The sequence below is a fragment of the Carassius carassius genome, chromosome 17 (assembly GCF_963082965.1).
Source record: "Carassius carassius chromosome 17, fCarCar2.1, whole genome shotgun sequence".
NCBI classification, from domain to species: Eukaryota; Metazoa; Chordata; class Actinopteri; order Cypriniformes; family Cyprinidae; genus Carassius; species Carassius carassius.
In genome coordinates, this window is record NC_081771.1 from 10,607,220 (window position 1) to 10,628,181 (window position 20,962).

Below are 20,962 nucleotides of genomic sequence, written 5' to 3' on the forward strand. Positions count from 1 at the left end.
CAAGGCCGAAGACCTGGCGCAAACTTAGGGTGGGTTTTAAGGCTCTCAGCTCAATATCTTCTCCTGGAATTCCTGAATCTAAAAGAAGCGCCCTGATCTGGTGATCAGTGATCTATATACAGGTAGGGTGACGATGTCACGCCCTCAGGATTTGAGTGAGCCAATGAGGAATGGTACCTTTTGGAGGGAAGTTTTACAACACTTTGTGACTAGTATGGTGTCTTGCATATGAAATTAGATTGGGAGGTTCAAGAGAAGAATCTTAAAGATTCTTATAAAAGGAATGGTCGCAGGTATATAATATACACTCTCATTTAGATCATAAAAATACAAACTCATAGATACCAAACATCATATATATGGTTATATTAACCAGTGATCCTTCATAAGCATGTATAAAACAAAAACAATACACAAAAGACAATATACAAGAACAGCAACATCATACACAATGCCCTACAGTATATGTGAACTAATTCAAAGTAAAGTTTTTCTATGAATTAATTAGAGAAGAGTCCCTTTTTATGTGCATTATGTTTTTGAGAGACTTGAGTCCCTGGGCACATTCCTGGGAGCTGTAAACCTAGTGTTATCAGATAGTGTGCCTTTGGTTGCTATGGGACAGAGGCCTGTTCTGGCTTTTTTGAGGTGATAGTTGCATTTTGGGGGAAGGCTCAATAGACCCTTTGGTTAGATGAGGTGGAATTAGATATTATTTGTTAAATATAACAAATAGTTGTGTGTCTGATTGGTCCAAATGTTACACATCTGAATATTTTCACACATGCACAGATTTGATTGATTTTTTTTTCTTTTTCAAATAGCACTGACTGCTTTCAAATATGATACACCAATGTTTCAGGAGCTTAGGACACAGAATAGGACACATGCTTATTTGAAAAAATGTTTTATTTCCTTTTTGGGTTTGTGTACATGCTTTGGTTTTGTTTTTTGTTGTTGTTGTTGTTATTTATTTAAGCATTGTTAGATGCTAGTGTTTCCTGTCATGGCTATGCAAAGATTTGATTTCAAAAGTATCATAGCTATTAAACTATATCTTGCTTTATGATTTTAAATCTGTATTTAACCTCAGAATGATCTTAAAGTAAAAAGAGGTTTGACATCTAAGTCTAATTTTGTGGTGGCTGTGCTTTAAAATTGTTTTTTTTATCATTTTAATTCAAGTGATGAAGGTCTTTTGAAATTTCTGAAAGTCTGACAGTGATCAGAGTTGAGTGCTATAAGGTTAACACTGCCTGCTTTAAATGTTTATAAAATGTTTAACAGATGAAAACATACAGACATTTGGAAGAGTAATCAAAAAGTAATCACATGTAATCAGATACATTACGTTAATAAAGTAATTGAAATAGTTACACTACTTACTACATTTTAAATAGATAAACTTGTAAACTGTAACCTATGAAATTTCCAAAGTAACCTTCCCAACACTGTTCATAAGTAATATGAGTGCTGGGTCTTTAAGGGTGTACTCACACTAGCCAGTTTGAACCGTGCCCGAGTGCGTTTGACCACCAAAGCGCGGTTCGTTTGACTAGTGTGAGTGCTCCGTACCGTGCCCGGGCGCGGCTCGATTTGCCGGCCCTGGCCCGCTTTGGAAGAGGTGGGCCAGAGCACGGTTCAGTTGGACTCGGGCGCGGTTCGCATGCAGTGTGAGCGCTAACCGTGCTGGAGCACGGAACAGGACGGGTGGCGTCACGGTTTTGCGACGCTCCAAAAGCTCAGCTAGAACCTTGCAAACCTCCTCATACGAGCAGCACGATTACGTGAAAATTTTCGCGCCACTAAGGTGACACATCTGTTTAACAACAGGCTGTGAGAGGGCTGTGGACCACCGTGGACCAAACGACACAAAATTATCCACAAAGAAAACAGAGCGATGGACTCTGGACATTGTGTTCAGAGAGCGCCGCTCTTCCTGTTTATCCCGAAACCGTCGCATCATAATGACGTAAGCGTGCTCCGGCACGAATGATGAAACCCTATGTGAGTGCAGGCCAGAGGGGGAGTGGGGACAATCGTACTCGGGCCCGGTTCATGGCAACCGTGCCTAGTGTGAGTACACCTAAGTTTCTAAAGTCTTTGATGAAAAATAAAAACATTGAAAGCCAATCAGAATCCATCCTGCTTTAAAGAGCTCAAGCATTTAAAGTGGCAGGACATTAAGTGAGCTTATAAACATAACTTTATTGTGTATTGGTATTGTATTGGTTCTTCATGGAACCAGAGATGCCACAAAGAACCTTTATTTTTCAGTGTAGGTTACATGCTACAGGTGAAGGGGACAAATAATATAAACTAAAGTAAGTCCAACTTTGAACTAACTTGGATTTGAGGCTTTTGCACACAGATGAGTCATGTTGATTGCAAGTTAGCAGAGTGTACAGTAAACAGTAAAACAATCGTGAAACATTAGTATCAACCTAGTGCTTTCCTCGTGACATACAGCGTCCTTCAGATAAATGATGGTGAACTGATGAATCACTTTTGTTCACAGAACTTGTTCAGCTACATTGGCAAGATATTATCTGAGCAGCACAGCAGTTTCAACATGGCCACTGATTAATGCATATATTAAATGATAGCAGTCACATGTGCCAGTAACATTAGTCATGTTTATGATGTCTAACTCTTTATGTTTAACTCAGCTTGCTTTAGGCAGAAGCACTGCAGATGGGGGTGGGCTAGTAATTTTTCTTCAGAAATGCAGGTTGGAGTTTGATGGTTTTATTGGCATTAGGATATGTTCTCAAAAAAACTCCTTTCAGATTTTCTTAATTTCACCCAAGTTTCTGTTATTATAGTGTCAGTTATTGTATTTATTCCCAACGCTGTTCAAACTCAACAAGCTGGAGTTTGTATTCAGAATTATTATTTCCCTCATACTGCCTGTGAATTATTATTAAATTGGATGCATAATGGAGTGTTGTGCTCAGGATTTGCAAACCTGATGCAAGTTTGTCCAATCTGCCCTCTCAAAACACTCGATAAAGCTGTTAAATAAATAAATAAATAACCTTCTCACAGGCTGGGCTCATCAGGGTAATGAAAAATAAACACAGAACACTCCCTGTCTCCCATTGGTCAGTCAAACAGATGGTACCGCCCCAAACTCATGCCATTGGTTGAGAAAACAGTATGTGTTGGGTGGACAGGCTGCTCAAACAACATAAATATTTTGAAAGTGCCGCAGTGTTTATTTACATGATGCAAGGGAAATCGATATATCAACCTACAATTGATTTATATGTTTCTGCCACTGCGTATTAATTAGGAGAACAGGAGGAAGTAGCCTATTTTAACGATATCGATATACACTCACCTAAAGGATTATTAGGAACACTATACTAATACTGTGTTTGACCCCCTTTCACCTTCAGAACTGCCTTAATTCTACGTGGCATTGATTCAACAAGGTGTTGAAAGCATTCTTTAGAAATGTTGGCCCATATTGATAGGATAGCATCTTGCAGTTGATGGAGATTTGTGGGATGCACATCCAGGGCACGAAGCTCTCGTTCCACCACATCCCAAAGATGCTCTATTGGGTTTAGATCTGGTGACTGTGGGGGCCATTTTAGTACAGTGAACTCATTGTTATGTTCAAGAAACCAATTTGAAATGATTCGAGCTTTGTGACCTGGTGCATTATCCTGCTGGAAGTAGCCTTCAGAGGATGGGTACATGGTGGTCATAAAGGGATGGACATGGTCTGAAACAATGCTCAGGTAGGCCGTGGCATTTAAACGATGCCCAATTGGCACTAAGGGGCCTAAAGTGTGCCAAGAAACCACCACCAGCACCACCAGCCTGCACGGTGGTAACAAGACATGATGGATTCATGTTCTCATTCTGTTTATGCCAAATTCTGACTCTACCCTCTGAATGTCTCAACAGAAATCGAGACTCATCAGACCAGGCAACATTTTTCCAGTCTTCAACTGTCCAATTTTGGTGAGCTTGTGCAAAATAGAGATGAGTGGTACGTGGTGGGGTCTTCTGCTGTTGTAGCCAATCCGCCTCAAGGTTGTGCGTGTTGTGGCTTCACAAATGCTTTGCTGCATACCTCAGTTGTAACGAGTGGTTATTTCAGTCAAAGTTGCTCTTCTATCAGCTTGAATCAGTCGGCCCATTCTCCTCTGACCTCTAGCATCAACAAGGCATTTTCGCCCACAGGACTGCCGCATACTGGATGTTTTTCCCTTTTCACACCATTCTTTGTAAACCCTAGAGATGGTTGTGCATGAAAATCCCAGTAACTGAGCAGATTGTGAAATACTCAGACCGGCCCGTCTGGCACCAACAACCATGCCACGCTCAAAATTGCTTAAATCACCTTTCTTTCCCATTCTGATATTCAGTTTGGAGTTCAGGAGATTGTCTTGACCAGGACCACACCCCAAATGCATTGAAGCAACTGCCATGTGATTGGTTGATTAGATAATTGCATTAATGAGAAATTGAACAGGTGTTCCTAATAATCCTTTAGGTGAGTCTATAACCAAATGTAACATGGTCTGTCATTTGAAATCATGAACTGTATGTCGAGAAACGCGATTATAAGCTAAATAAAACAACGATAATAATTAGATGCATTCTTGGCATCAATAACATTGAATGAAAAAAACAATAAATGTCATTGGAAGATAACGCGGAAAGACATAGCTTAAATGAACATTAGAAGGTGTTGAAAGCTACAGTACAGCTTATTTAAAATCTACATCTCTTGCCTAACCTCCCAAAACGTCAATAAAACCACTGCAAAAACAGTCCACACGTTTACCTCAGGAAAGTCCTTCCAATGTCAATAGCTCGTCAGTTACTTTGATATTTTTATTTCATTTTTAAAGCGTTCCTCTTCCCAGTACTTGGACCCATAAATACATGTCCCACTTAAAATGATAGTGAGGAGGTAAGCATAATTGTATCCATAACGATGTTGATAATGACAACAATTAAAATATATTAAAAACACCTCATCAGAATTTGAAATAAGGCAAAACTAATTACTTGAAAGAGTAAAGTTTATTCCATTTTCTCATAATGTCCTCAGGACATTCAGCCCTCATTTATCTAATCATTTACACACATTTCATAAATAGAGATCTAGTCACTTGTGGGGTTGACTGTACAGAATAAAACCTCAGAAATAAATAATGGGTGGGGGGGGGGGCGGAAATGGGTCACATGAGTGGATTGTGGGTTATATATTTACAACATACAATAGAAGAGGGAAGAAAAGTAATCAAAGAATTAATGAGCATCTACTGACACAATGCTACTGCAAAGCAACCTGTTAAAATGACATTAACAGCACACACAGGATATTTTGAAGAGATTTATAATTATATTTTGATGATTTGCAAGCATGAGTATACAACATTACTCTCAACCAGACAGCACTTTTCAGCCCTGAAACAGAGTAAGTGCATATGACCGCTGGTAAAGAAATCTGCCAAAACAAAATCATTTATCTGTGTAGAATCTCTAAATGCCAACAATATCATGCTGTCTAAATCTATGTAATCATTGTTGCTGTACACAAGGATATAATACAAATTAATCACAATACATATGATGTGAATACTGACCATCAGAAAAAAATTGGGTCATTTTCATATTGGACGAGAACCTGAGACAAGTTTTGTTTTGATGTCAACGTATAATTCCCTCGAATGCATTACGAGCTTTTCCATTTACCTTTGACAAAAATAACCCTCACTGGAAGGGAAGGAAATAAAGGGATGTGTTATGTATGGGCCATACGATGTATACATATGATATATGCCCATAATGATATTTGAAATGACTTAAAAAAATGGAGGGGAATAAAACACCCAATCCTCTCACTTGAAAATCATACAGTTCTGCTACACATCTACTAACAAAATGCAAAACACAATGTCAGGATTGTTTGTCTACTTATGCTTGATGTTCAGAATGGCATCGTGGAAATCCTTTGCAGGCCCTGATTTAAATACTTCACATTTGTTCTTTTTCTTCCTTTTGATATCCTTGGAATGAGATAAGTGTACAATTATTATCTTATTTTACATGTACTGAAGCACTTTACATGATTGCAAAAAGTGGTGTATAATCATATCAACCCAAGGCGGATGGAAATCATGTTCCAAAAGCATATCATAACATGATTATATACAAACTTTGTCTTAATAAGATCATAACAGCAACGTTTAGTGCAGCTGATGTTTACGTAGCAAGCTTTGAAACTGAAGACATGATTTGACCTACAACCCTTGTTATATTGCATTTTCACATCTATATAATCTTCTATCAATATTAATCTCCTGCGCTTTATTGGCATGAAACATTTGCAATTAGCATCTTTCAATCAAGAGTAAAACAGCAACATGTACAAATTAAAAACAGTTCTGAGTGCATCATGCGGAAGTCCTGTGGCTTCAAAAATTGCAACATGTATGTACATAGATGGTTTTCAGAAAACTGATTTTGTGCATGTGTGAATGGGTATGTTTAAGTACATATGTACTGTATATAAGAATGGGTTTTGGTGTGTGTAGCATTCCTTCTGAAGCCTTCACAACATTGCAAAGGTTAAATTTTAGAAAAATCTCGATATATATATATATATATATATGGCGCGCAAGTACGTCCTTTACAAGTACGTCAGAGCGAAACAAAAAGTCTCTATTTTCCACTTGGCAACATGAAAAAATTGTGAAGGGGCAAAAAAACCCATTGACATCTCAGGCCTAATTCACGTAATACAGCCAGTAGATCAAGTTGAAAAGAGAGAAAGCTGAGGGAAATATTATCCGTGACCATCGATCGATGGCGTTCACGTCTGTGAGGTCAGGGATTTTGATTTTGAGCTGGGAGGAACGTCTGCGTAGCCGCGGTTTCTTGGGCTGTGTGTTCCTGTCCATGCTGTGGCGGCCCTCTGGCCGTGCTGCGCTCTGTTTACGATACTGGATCCCTGAGTTATCGAACACCATTGAAGTGGAGTTATGAGCCTCGCTGACGCTGGTGGTGATCTCGTTCCCGGCCACCTCATTGTGGATCTCCAGAGTGGTCAGAAGGATATTTCCCTGGGAATCCACCTGAAAGCAGAGACAATCCTGGTTACCATGTTTTTCTTTAAATCCATAAATCCATAAAACCCTTTAAAGGGTTAAATAAATTGAACAGAACAAGCAATCACATTAAAAGGAAGTTGTTCTTTAAAGTCCTAAAAAGACATTATCAAAGCAAGCCTATTTTTTTCTAAGGGAATAGGAAACGGGTATTTGAAGAATGAAGAGTGGCTAGTTAAGACAAGTTACAATAGAGGTGTTCTTTGCACAAAAGTAAAAGACAACTAGATTTATATAGCCATATTTGATCACAGTCTTGTCATTTGAATACGATTCTTCAGTTCCATTATGTAACCACTACATGGAATGCTCACAAGGAAAAATAATAATGGTATATGTGTAAAGCACTGCCATAGTCACATGCCCCAGACATGAATTACTGCTGAAGTGCTGGGCTCTAGAGTATAGCAGAACTGAACAGCAATCATTTTACAATCAAACATCAACACGCTAAAGCATCATTCTAGCAACAATATGATAATGAGACATTCTTAACAAGCCACAATTTCAAAGTGTAATATTCAGTACAATTAGGTTGTACAACTGTAATCTCAAATCATATTTAGGTTATAAATGGCTGTTTTGTTAATGAGCTGAATCAGGATTACTGAAAAAAAAAAGAGCAAGTTGTGTCAGTTGGTAACCTCACAAGGATCATATTAGAAAGTAGAAGTTTTCATCCATTAGATGTAGGCTTGAAATTGTAATGTAACCCAGACAATGTAGGAGCCCTAAAAAAAGCAATATATTTGTTATAATCTTTTGTAATCAATAAAAAAATTAGTTTTTTTATTATACGGTGCACACAGAGAACACAAATAATGTGCATTAATTCAAATAACAGACTGAAACAAGGGGAAAAAAATGTAAAAGTAACTGATAGAACTATTTTACTGAAAAACAAGTTCAGGTTATTTCACAAGAGGAGGTGTTCTATGTGAGATTAATTGTTTATTTACTGTTACCTCACAGAGTCTCTGCAGTAATAAATAATTCAGAAATACATTTTTGCAAAAATACCATTATAGCTCAAGCACTTGTAATCGTGAACAGTGTTTGTGATGGGGTGAACGAGAGAACAGCAATAGAGTATAGTACCGTATATCATTGTGCTGAGATGATGTGCACTGAACCAGAATGTTCAACTAAATGAATAATACCACAAGTAGACTTCTGGTTCTTGCTGAACTTTCAACTAGACCAGAAATCACACCATTACGTGTGAACAAGGAAGAAAAACAAAGACACAAAAGCAAGATGGCACAAAATAACTTTTGAATCAGGACCCAGATTTACACTGGATTTGAAGCAATGACCAAAAAATCTAATGTTAAAATTAAGTGGGATTACATGAACTAAATTAGCAAAATTTAAAATAAGATAAATATGATAGATAAGATAAAATAGTACAAAAATACATTTAAGTTCAAATTTAAGATTTTAAGTATGAAGTAAGAAGACAGATCTATATCTAATCTGACTATCCTCTTGTATTGTATTCAGTGGTTTTAATCACTTGGTAGAGGATTCCTCTACCAATTGATTAAGACCACTGAATACAATGTAGGAACTCTTAATACACCAAATTTTCCTTGCTGTGAGAACATAAGAGTAAATAAGAGGAAAACTGTTGCTAGGAGGTTTTCAGAAGGAAGCTTTGTTGACAAAACAGTCAGCAATACACACACTCACCCCTCGCGAGTGACGGTGGCCTTGTACCTGATTGGACTGTTTAACAGATGATGGCTTGCAGTTGCCTCCCTCCTGAACAGACTGGTCAGAAAAACACAAACATCATGTTCTTCATCTGCTTTAACCTCAAATACTTCAGTCTGGAATTTGTCATGTGATTAAAAGAAAAAATTACACATTCCGAGATGTTGTTGTTGCATAACTATTTGCATGCAATTGATAGTGGCCTTCAATTAAAAAAATGACAGTCAAAGTTATTTTAGATACTTTTAACATTAAATAAAGCACTTGAGATTATCATTGTCATTGTCTGTATGTTGTTCTTCCAGCCTTGACATTGCAGAAATAGAAACTACAGCTAAAAATAGAATCCTGTAATGCGTCACATCATGTCTGGTTAGGACATGTTTTTGGTTCATGGTTTATATTTAATTTGATCAGTTATAGACCAGTGTTGCACAGTACTACCACAAATTGTCCAAAGCATTTTGAAGGCTACAAATATTAATTTTGTCATGTATTTTTTTTCCTACTATGGAAGTCAATAGCAACCACCAACTGTTTGTTTACCAGCAATCTTCAAAATATCTTCTTTTATGTTCAACATAAGAAAGCAACTCATGTGAACAACATGAGGGTGAGTACATGATGACAGAATTTTCGTTTTTGGGTGAACTATCACTTTAATTCTGAAGAACAGTACAAATTTCAATGTTCTTTTATTGCAACATTTTTATAAACTCCATTACTTAGAACAGCAAAAAACTTTTACCCAAAAAAATCTAACATGCTCAAGCTCAATTCTTTAGCACACAATACAGTCGTTCTCCAAACTGGCATTGCAATAGATAATAATGACTTTTACCTTGTTGCCGTCGTACTTGTTGCGGTCATTATTGGCTTTCTCAGCTTTCTCAGCCAACTTTTTCTGCATCTGAGGCCCTCGTCCAAAGAAAATGTAGTTGACAAAAGCATATTCCAGCAGCGCCAAGAACACAAAGACGAAGCAGCCCATCAAATACATGTCTATTGCTTTAACATAAGGGATCTTGGGAAGTGTTTCTCTCAGGTGGGTGTTGATGGTGGTCATAGTCAGCACAGTGGTAATACCTGTATGGGAAAAAAAAATATTGATTAATAATATCAAAATGAATTTAATAGTTCAGCAAAAATAAAAAAAGGAGATTTTTTTTTGATAATGTTGCACCACAAAGTTTAGGAAATACTGACAGAATTTTTATTTACGAGTGAGCTAACCATTGCAAACTATGGGCTATGAAGTATATGTAAATTAAGGTTTACACAGTCAGTCTCAGTACAACCAAGTGTAACTAATTTGAAAGTACAAGCTTATGGAAGGCAGAACACATTGACACTAAAATTTGAGGGAAGGACTCAGCCAGGGATGAAAGCGCTCTCATTTGACACCTCTGTTCCGACGCCTACCATGAATCTGGACTCTGAGAATGGGTGCTACAGACTGAGTGCTGTCACAATGTTTGAAATGCCAGATCGGAGCCCTGCTAAGTAAATGGAATTACACAACCACAACGCTGTCAAATCTAGCTATGAATAATCCACTTATGATGGCAGAAGCCTGGTTAACTTCATAATTGATTGCAATACCAAATAAAATGCTGTTTTATCCCTTAACTGACAGTTTCCCAACCTCTAATTGCCACTACAAAGCCACAACACTGCACCCTTTTGTATATTATGCATTATGTGAGCACTGACCTAATTAGTTGATTATATTGGATTCATTTGTACCGAGGCCAGATCTGAGAAATTGAGAGTAACATACAGGGTATAAAACAGCATGACTGATAAGCTTGGCCGCAGCTGAAGAGAACAGCCCACCACTGTTGTTGTTGTTGTTTTTTTCCTTAAGTGTCTTCTTCCCTTTTCCCAAAGCTTTCCCAAACGCTGTTCATATTTAATAGAATTTCTTATATAATAGATTATATTATATAAATAGAAAAGTCAATAGCATTTTTTCTATTTTCAATGTATTTTATCGATTCTATGCTGTGATACTCTATTCTGTTTATTGTGTGAGTCAATCCTGAGTCACTATCACTGTGAGTTCAAAGAGGAGCAGTACTCCAACTGCTCAGACACCCACTCGGATATGTACAAACACACACACACACACACACACACACACACACACACACACACACACACACACACACACACACACACACACACACACACACACACACACACACACACACACACACACACACATATATATAAATATTGCTTATTACTTATAAAGCCCTGAATGGTTTAGCACCTCAGTATTTGAATGAGCTCTTGTTACATTATAATCCTCCACGTCAGTTGCGTTCTCAAAACTCTAAACTCTGGCCATTTGATAATACCTAGAATATCAAAATCAACTGTGGGCGGCAAAGCCTTTTCCTATTTGGCACCTAAACTCTGGAATAACCTACCTAACATTGTTTGGGAGGCAGACAAACTCTTGCAGTTTTAAATCTAGATTAAAGACTCATCTCTTTAACCTGGCTTACACATAACACACTAATATGCTTCTAATATCCAAATCCGTTAAAGGATTTTTAGGATGTATTTATTAGGTAAACTGGAACCGGGAACACTTCCCATAACACCCGATGTACTTGCTACATCATTAGAAGAATGGCATCTACGCTAATATTAGTCTGTTTCTCTCTTATTCTGAGGTCACCGTAGCCAGCAGATCCAGTCTGTATCCAGTTTAGAGGGTCACTGCAGTCACCTGGATCCCGTACGTATCCAGACCAGATGGTGGATCAGCACCTAGAAAGGACCTCTACATCCCTGAAAGACAGCGGAGACCAGGACAACTAGAGCCCCAGATACAGATCCCCTGTAAAGACCTTGTCTCAGATGACCAGCGGGACAAGACCACGAAAAACAGATGATTCTTCTGCACAATCTGACTTTGCTACAGCCTGGAATTGAACGGCTGGTTTCGTCTGGTCAGAGGAGAACTGGCCCCCCAACTGAGCCTGGTTTCTCCCAAGGTTTTTTTCTCCATTCTGTCACCGATGGAGTTTTGGTTCCTTGCCACTGTCGCCTCTGGCTTGCTTAGTTGGTGTCACTTCATTTACAGCGATATCGTTGACTTGATTGCAAATGAATGCACGGACACTATTTAACTGAACAGAGATGACATCACTGAATTCAATGATGAACTGCCTTTAACTGTAATTTTGCATTACTGACACACTGTTTTATCAATGAATGTTGTTCAGTTGTTTTGACGCAATGTATTTTGTTTAAAGCGCTATATAAATAAGGGTGACTTGACACACACAGTCTGGTTGACTATCCTTGTAGGGACTCTAGGGTTTGTATACTGTCATGGGCGTCAGTTTGGTTTGAAATGTGGTGGGGACAGAGACGCATTCAGAAGTGCATTTTCAGAAGTGCTGGGTACAATGATGCATTTTTTTTTTCTCTTTCGCGCAGGTCATGTTTTGAAAGACGTCCTGTATCTTATTAATGTAAATAAATAAAAATGTATACAAAAATGTGATGATGTCCGACTCGTTTTATGAAGAAGAAAGCCGTACAAAGCATTAGACATATGATATATGACCCACTAATCTGCTTCATATCATCATATAAGTACCATGTTGACAATATGACATGGCCATGACGTGGTTTAATGTACCTAAACAATGATTACCAAATTTCTCTTTCATGTTGCTTTGTTATAACCACTGAAAACGGGGAAAAAAATCTAACCCAAAATCGGGCCTCGCTCTACATTATCCCGCTTATTACATGGCTACCCACCAAATAAATCAATTTGTCACAAAATATTGATTTAAAAAAAGAGTTTATTGATTTAAACACGATTGTATTGCTTCCGCTAAAGAAAATAGTTCCGTCTCTACGATTAGAATCCTGCCGCGTCCATAGCAACGCTCTGTTTTTCATGGCAACGGTGTTATTATCAAGAAATAACAGACTTCATTCTACAGTGGAATTCAACCAAGCCATGTAATAATTTGATTTAATTCCCAGTACAATTTACCATATCTACACACAACACAACTTAAGCACTACAAATTTTATCAAGATTGAAAAAGCAAAAATACGTGTAGCACAGATGAACACTATTGACTATCACACCATGATCTGACTGCTCTCAATTCACAACAACATGCATCCATCCAATCTACATCAGGCATTTTGACTAAAACTTGATCCATTCCTCATCATCATCATCATCATCATCATCATCATCACAACTATTCCAGAATTCAGCAATAGATTCAAGCAATAATTAAACAAGATACTGACTACTCAACAATCATCTCCCCCAATACTTGCTGTATGAACGCAAACCGTAACTAGCTAATTAAGTTGGTGGCTAAGGAAGTCTAACGTAACATTAATTGCAAGAGAAGAATTAAAACAGCCGATCCCTTGTGTGCAAATGCACAAGACCTAGCCATAATACCAGCAAATCTTAATAAACATAAGTTATCGCGTCTTACCTTTGTGTCAATGGTCTGCAGACCCATGCTGTGTGTACAACAACATCCATTTGTTCTACAGGTTATCACTTTGATATGTTATAGTCCATGGCACTAGGATGCAACCTTGTGATATTGTATGAAGGCTAAATGACTTGCTCGTCTATGATACATTCGCCAGAAATTCTGGCCAATCCCAGCAAAGACTAGGTAGCCTAGTTCCCGCTCGTTCACTGTCCATTCCAAACTGTCAACTCATTTGCAAAACATTCTTTAAAAAAAAGAAGCGCGATAGTCATATAGATAAAATAATGTTACAGTTGTTGCAGTTTTAATGAACAGAAAAGCGTGTAGCCAGCGCAGCAGCAGAACGGCTAAATTGAAGCCACTAACAAGACAAACTTTGGCAAATCCAGCGATTATGTTATTGTCAAAAGTGCGCTGTCTTTTATCAACTGAGTGACTTGTAAATATGATTTTCATAAGGCACAGTTATAAAAAAAAAAACCTCCATGTCTTCACTCCCACAACTTGTGTGAAGTCAGCCAATCAGATTGGAGCTTGCCAGATTGAGAAAGTGCTTTCCAGTTTTGTGAGCAATATGCATCAGTCAGATGGTCAGCGAACAGACTGTGGGCGGTCTGAGGACGTGCCTTCTGAGACTGAGACTAGTTGTAAAATATCTTGATGTAACTTGTCGCTGCTTTCAATGACATTTCCTTAATGTCATAACAAAAGTCAGTGTCTATGTGCAAACAATGTCAAAAACATATTTTAGGTTACAAAAAAGTCTTTTAGTCCATGCAAATAAAGTTAGATATTTTTTGAACCCCAATTTTCAGTTTTGTAAAAGAAAGTAACTCTGAGGCTGATGACAGCACTTTCATTTTTAGGTGAACTATCCCTTTAACACAACCTTATGTGTCATGTCTGCTCTGCATATTTAGTAGTTCTATACCTTTTTGCAAATCTCATTTTCAGATTAGACATAAATCTGCTTTACGAACGCCGGCTCCCGGTTAATGCTGCCACTCAAATCACTGTGTTTGTTGCTGACTCTGCTGTAGCTGTGCTGGGACATAAGTGTGAATATGCCTGACTGGAGCAAGAAATGAAACTGTCAATATTTCTGTTGCCCTGCAAAGGACCGACCTCTTTTGCAATAAACACAGCAAGACTCCATCATAGCTGAGCTAATTTCTCAAACAAACTGCCAACTTCCTCTCCAAACCACATCGCAAAACTACAAGGAAGTGATGAGTGTACATCCTGACTATGACAAGCCTGATCTTAGCTTAGATCTCGAGGACTAAAGTTACAGACCGTTATTTTGGGTTTTTCCTCTAATTAAAGTGTAATTAGTGCAGGGCAGTGTGCTTTACAGGGGACCTTGTCTCCGTCAGATTCACACTCCCTAAGGAATGCTGTTACCTCGTTAACGAGAAAAGGGTCTTGTCGACTGACTGCAAAGCAACCATGTCCTAGTTTCGACTCGGTGAGCAGCATCACATTAACATTTAAAGTTACATTAAGCACAATTCCTGGGATTACAATCCAGGCACTTTTCAACCGAGAATCTGACTGCCTAGAACATCTCAAACAGTGGATTTGAAAAGAATGTACATGCTTTTCTTATTTTCTCTGGTCTCCTGACTATTTAAATGGCTTTAATAATTTAGAGTTAACCCTAATGCTGCAGAGAACAGTTTTCCCACTGAATAAAGTGATTTTTGTACAGAATTTTGAAGTGAACATCTTTTACGTTCACATACATTATGCATATTCTTTAACAGTGTTTTTAATTTAAATGTTTAATTGCATTGGGTATAAATTAGCACTATGAATCTAGTAAAGAGATCCAGTAAGTTTTGTCTGCTGACTTTATCTAAATGCACATTTTCATCTTAACAATTTAAAAAAAATAAGGTTCTGCTTTCTTGCCTTACAAAGTAGGTGAATATTATAACTATAAAAAGACTGTACTTAAACAGTAATATTGTGACATAATATTGCAAATTAAAATCTGTTTTCTATTTTAATATATTTTAAAATGCAACTTATTCCTGTAATGGTAAAATTGCATTTTCATGAGCAGTTGAAAGTCTTCGTTGTCACAATTTTTTTTTTTTTGTGACAAATAGAAAGTTCAGATTTACTTGAAATAAAAAATTAACGTGACAACGTAATTGAATGCAAAAAATAAAATACAAATAAAACTACTGACCCATAACTTTTAATGTTCCATGAATAAAATATATTATATTAAAGTATATTATTCTATAACAAATTGATTTAATTTATAGTCGTCCAATACCCTAGTGTTGTTGTTGATTGGTTAAGAATCACTGGTCTTTAGAATCAATGAATAATCTGTCATAAATGTATGGAATCTCATTACTCATTAACTTTACATACCACCATCCAATGTTCTAGAAAAAGGTGAGATGTCACAGAACTGCACAAAATAGTCACCTAAAATTAGCATGTCTAGCCTTTCAGACCTTTTATTCACAAGCTTTATTATTGGAGTTGAATATTAGAATGTAGAATACAATTTAACAACCAGAGACCAAAGAAAATTGTCGGCACTTCACTCCCACAGTGCGTTCACTGTAAAGGCCTGAGTCCCCAGAGTGAGAGAGGACATGTGTGGGCAGATGGATGCCTGTCCTAGCTTACATAAACTCAAAAGCAGCATTCTGGTGTGAAGAAGAGGGCTGTATGTGGAGCACACTGCATTGATTTGTGCATGACCAGGTCACAGCAAGGGAGGATCAAACTCAGCTCTGAACAGAGTTCAGCGCAGAGGAGTTACCTAACCAGAACAAACATCTACCTTCACACAGACCTGTCTGCAGTGAATAATGTGTGATGTCATTCTTTTGACTTTTGAAAGTGAAATGCACAACAACGGCAAGCACTCAAGATCTATTTCGGATTGTTTTTAGGCACTTTGAACAGCGTTTAGTTAAAGTTTTTTTAAAGAAATAGTGCACCCAAAAAGGAAAACTTTGTCTTTATATTATTAACATTTATGTAATTCCATTTTTGAAGGCCACCAAGATGATGAAAGGGAAGATGGTCAGTTTCCAAAATGACAAAAAGTACAATGAATGTATTATAAAAGTGGTTAAAATGTTGAATTTAGTTACTTGTCTGGTTAATGAAGCGTGTCAAGAACAGACCAAAATAATACAATATTCACTGAAAGTCTTGACATCTGTCCTGGAAGAAGCAGCAACTCATTAATTAATTGTTCATTTGAGTCCAATCTGTTGAATAAATCGGTTGATCCAGTGCACAAAATCTTTCTGAAAGATTTTTTAAGAATCTGACTTCATCACATAAAGCTATAATATGATTTCAGAAGACTATCTGCTTTTGTGTTCCAAAAAAGAACAGGTTTCATACAGGTTTGGAATTACACAATTAATGACAGTTAATTTTCAACAGAGTTTTCATGTTTTAGCCAACTATTCATTTGAACAATAAGTTACTCAGCAGCCATCTTGGTAACATTTTTAGGCAGTTATTTTTATGTACAGTACATATGTCCATGGATAGGATATTCAAAAAAACAAAAAAACAATTGAATAGTAACTGAGTCAAAAAGTGCCTGTTTAATATTTGAGTGAAGCCAGACACTGTGCAAGTTTGCTAAAATTATAATAAATAAATAATGACTAAATAGATATTTGGCAATTGGTAATTTTAATGACACTAGGAACATGATAAAAAAAATCTATTAATTTCCGTTTCATTCTTCCAATATTTCACATGCAGTGCTGGACTACAAATATAACAAAAAAAAAAATGCTCTGCTTTAATCATTAGCCAGTCTTAAGATCTTATAATATTCTCCTCTGAAAATCTACATGACTGAGCACATCAGCAAAACAATCAGAAGGCATCAACATAATCTACATCATTCGATATGTTTGTTTCTTGCATCATTTGATAACTTCCTTTCTGAAATGAATCAAGTCCTTAAGTGTGCTGCATTAATGCAGTGCGAGATACAGGGCCGGGGCTGGGCCGGATGTGGCTGCAGAGTCAGCGAGCAGTGGGAGGCGCGAGACAGAGACATTTAAGGCAGAGATTCATCTGTGCTGCAGCATGCCTTGGGATTGAAATGGAAGTTAAATGTAATTGTTTTCTAGCTGCATTGATCCCTTTGTTTTCATTTGGCTGTCTGGCTGTGGGAGGACAGCAGAAAAAGACAAAGAAAAAGAGGATAAGAAAAAGAGAGAGAGAAAGAGTGAGAGAATAGATAGACAGGGGTTGGGGGCCTTGTAATGATGCATAAAGGCAGGTGAGATGGGGGGTATATGTGTGGGGGACCCAGGAGACTCCTTTCTCCCAGTGTAAAGTGTTCTCATTTCTTCGCATAACGTGGTTAATGAGGACAATTTCCCTAAAGAAGGCCCATATCCAACATATCATCATCTCAAAGAGCCGCACCTGGGTGCATGAACAAACACACTCTCGCACACATTAAACATGTGATTAAAAAAAATATTGTACTGCGCTCTGTGATCTATCTCTGTGATTTAAAAGTGCCCAGAAGATAATATTGTTCATGCACTGAAGTCTCTTCAGCAGAAGCTTGTGTAAATCTGAACTCATACGCTCAAGTTTGGTGTCCACAAAGGCAGTGATTAGGCTGGAGGCAGTGAGACTGAAATTTAGTTTAAAAGCCGCTTGCAGTAGCTCTGTTTCACAACCAAAAAAGCTACCTTGCTGTCAACAGTCTAAATAGGCAGGCGCCTCCTAGGCAGCATCCTGACTGAAATGGAACAAGCTGCTCATAATTTAAACCAGTTCAACTACACAGTAGCTTTGTGTATAAAATAAGTGGATAAAGTATTATTTTCTTAAAATTCTTAAAAAACAAAAATGGTACTAAGCCCAATCTTTTAAATGGTGTGTACACAATTTAACATATAAAATGGGATATTACAACATTATAATAAGTATTACAATATTATTTTGTGTTTCAGTGCAAAAATAATGTAAACATGTCACACAAGCATTTTTAAATGGGTCAGTAAAAAAATGTAAATAAACACTAAAAGGAATCAGATTTTAAACAGTTTTCAGTTTAGGTATTTAACAATTTAGAAATATAAATTTTTTCAGTTCGCTTGGCAGCCAATCTGGATTTTAAAAAGTAGCTTGTTGCTGAGATGCAACCCTGTTTTTGTGAACTGTCTCTCTATTGAAGAATGTATTAAGTTAGCCTAACATATACATTGTAAAAAATTTCTTCAGCAAAATTATTTTAGCATGTTTTAAGAAAATATTTCAATTTATCTAGGAATTTCTTTAGAACTGTCAAATTTTCTAGTAATTTATGACTAAAATTGTTTTCATTGTAGCACTTCTTGTGTAAAAATACATGACACACAAATATTACATACTATATAAATGCAAACAGTAAATGTTTGCCTTCCTTAGTATTTATGCAGCATTTGGAACCCCCTTCACAATGGGTGTGTGTCTTAAAAGGCTGTTTATGCTGGGTTTTAAAACAGAGCTTTTGTATCCTGCTACTCACTGCAGCTGGAGAGGTTCTGTAGCCTTTTGGGCAAACTCATCATTCTGGAATAACAACATCAGAGCAAAGACACACTGAGAACAGTCTCTCTCTCTGTGAGCAGTCGCTGTAGTGTGTCAAAAGCAACGGGTTTGTGGCTAACTGGGTTCTACTCGGTTCCGTGGTAAATGAGGCATGCGCCCCTACAATATCTGTCTGTGTATGTGTCTGAGTGTATGTGTGTGTGTTGGTGTTTGTCTGGAGGCAATATCCAAGAAAAAGTAAGGAGGGTGAAGACTCTGAGGAGATCTGGCTTGCGTTCAGAAAAAGTTGCAATTCAAACAGAATACCGAATGTTGGCATTCTAGTTATTGGAACATCCAACAATGCAGTATTAAATAAAGCATGCACTTCCACAGCGGAAACGACAGATGACATACACCCCGTCAGCTGTATACAGGACATCCTAATGAATAAATAGTATACCTAATGCCACTCTGGCTGCTGAGGCATCATAGTTGATCCAGAAGGAGACCCAGGACAGGATGGTGATCAGGATTGAGGGCATGTAGGTCTGCAGGATGAAGTAGCCGATGTTTCTTTTTAGCTTGAAGCTCAAAGACAGTCGCGGATAGGCACCTGTTAAAGAGATAAGAAAGATAGTTAAAGAATATGAAAGAGAAAGAGAAGCAAAGACTGCAAGGAAAAGAAGTTGACAGGGAGACAGGAGAGAGGAAAAAGACGGGTATTTGAGGCTTTGGAGAAATTCTTTACATTTTGCATCAGTAGCACTGGCAGCATGGGTAGCTTTTGTTGCTATGGCAACTGGCAAGCGTGGACCAAAAAAAAAAAATCTGTGATTTGTTGTAGTTTAGCCTTGAGCACAAACACCACAGTGTGAAAGGAGACAAGAAAAGAGAATTAAATAGTAAGTAAACATCAAATGTTAAAGCCCCCTATGAAATCAAAACTAGCCTTTTATTGCTTGTAGTCCACGTCTATTAGTTTTGAAACCATTTATTCGATAGAACACTTAAGAGTTGAAAAAAACAATACAAATTTAAAATGCACAGGAAATTGGACCAAAAACTTACTCAATGAGCACTACAGAGATTTTTCAATCAAATGCTACTACTGCAGATTAATATCCTCTCCAAACCTCCTTTTTGAAATGGAAATATGTCAACACTGTATAGTCAGAAATTTACTTTTCTATTTAAGAGAAATATTTAGCCCATGTAATTCATCCTAATTTGCAGTTTATTTTTATGAGGGCAAATTTATTGTTACTAGATATCTAATGTACTGTCATTTTATGTCAAACACTTTTATATTACATTTTTATTCATGCTTCGAATAGTGAAATGATCAAATTAATCCTAATTTGCATTTTTATTTTTATGAGGGCAAATTAATTCTAAGTACATGTCTAATGTACTGTCATATTATGTCAAACACTTTTATATATCAAATTAATTCATACTTCAAACAGTGAAATGTCAGATCAATTCATAGAAACACAAACTAACTGTTACTCAAAAAAAAAGAAAAAAAGAAAATAAAAGATTAATAAAGAAAAACAATCAACAACAACAGCAACAACAACAGAAAACTCCTTGCTCAAATTTTGAGTACTTTTGTTGTATAAGGTGACATTTTTGGCCCAGGACCCAAGACAGATTTGGAAATTGCACTTGTCAAGAGATTTCTGGGACAGTTCACCCATAAATTCTGTCATTAATTACTCACCCTCATGTCATATAAAAACCTCATATAAAAGCTCGCAGAAAGCTGCTTTGTTTGAAAGTGACTTCTGTGTGAACTGTGATTAGAAATGTTGCTACAGTGTTGAAACTATTGACAAAAGCCAATAGAAATTTCACTAATGTCACCTTTAGGGTTAGGGGTTTACGGGGTAAATTGTTTAACCCTGTTCAACTCATTGATCCAAAGAACCATAATGAATATAAACACATTATGCCCTATAATACCAATATGATGCAAAAAGTACACAAGCAATCTGACACTGAACCATGCAGCTTATGTGATGAGAAATCTCTGCTTAGTTATTTATGGAGGTGAAAAAACAACAACTAACAAGC

At 37.1% G+C, this 20,962-nt stretch overlaps 1 protein-coding gene across 5 annotated transcripts in view; it reads right to left on the reverse strand.

The window, feature by feature from the left end:
- Positions 1 to 5,596: 5,596 nt before the first annotated feature.
- The window catches only part of LOC132161072 (gamma-aminobutyric acid receptor subunit beta-3), an 85,103-nt gene continuing 69,737 nt past the window's right edge, over positions 5,597 to 20,962 (reverse strand). For 3 of the 5 annotated variants that reach the window (XM_059570865.1, XM_059570870.1, XM_059570866.1), the window contains 4 exons: positions 19,347 to 19,499; positions 9,694 to 9,938; positions 8,829 to 8,909; positions 5,597 to 7,103 (listed from right to left, as the gene is read on the reverse strand). In XM_059570865.1, the coding sequence (XP_059426848.1) occupies positions 6,756 to 7,103; positions 8,829 to 8,909; positions 9,694 to 9,938; positions 19,347 to 19,499 (827 nt within the window). In that variant the 3' untranslated portion in view covers positions 5,597 to 6,755. The remainder of the gene's footprint in view (positions 7,104 to 8,828; positions 8,910 to 9,693; positions 9,939 to 19,346; positions 19,500 to 20,962) is intronic. The other 2 variants (XM_059570868.1, XM_059570869.1) reach the window with 1 other exon arrangement.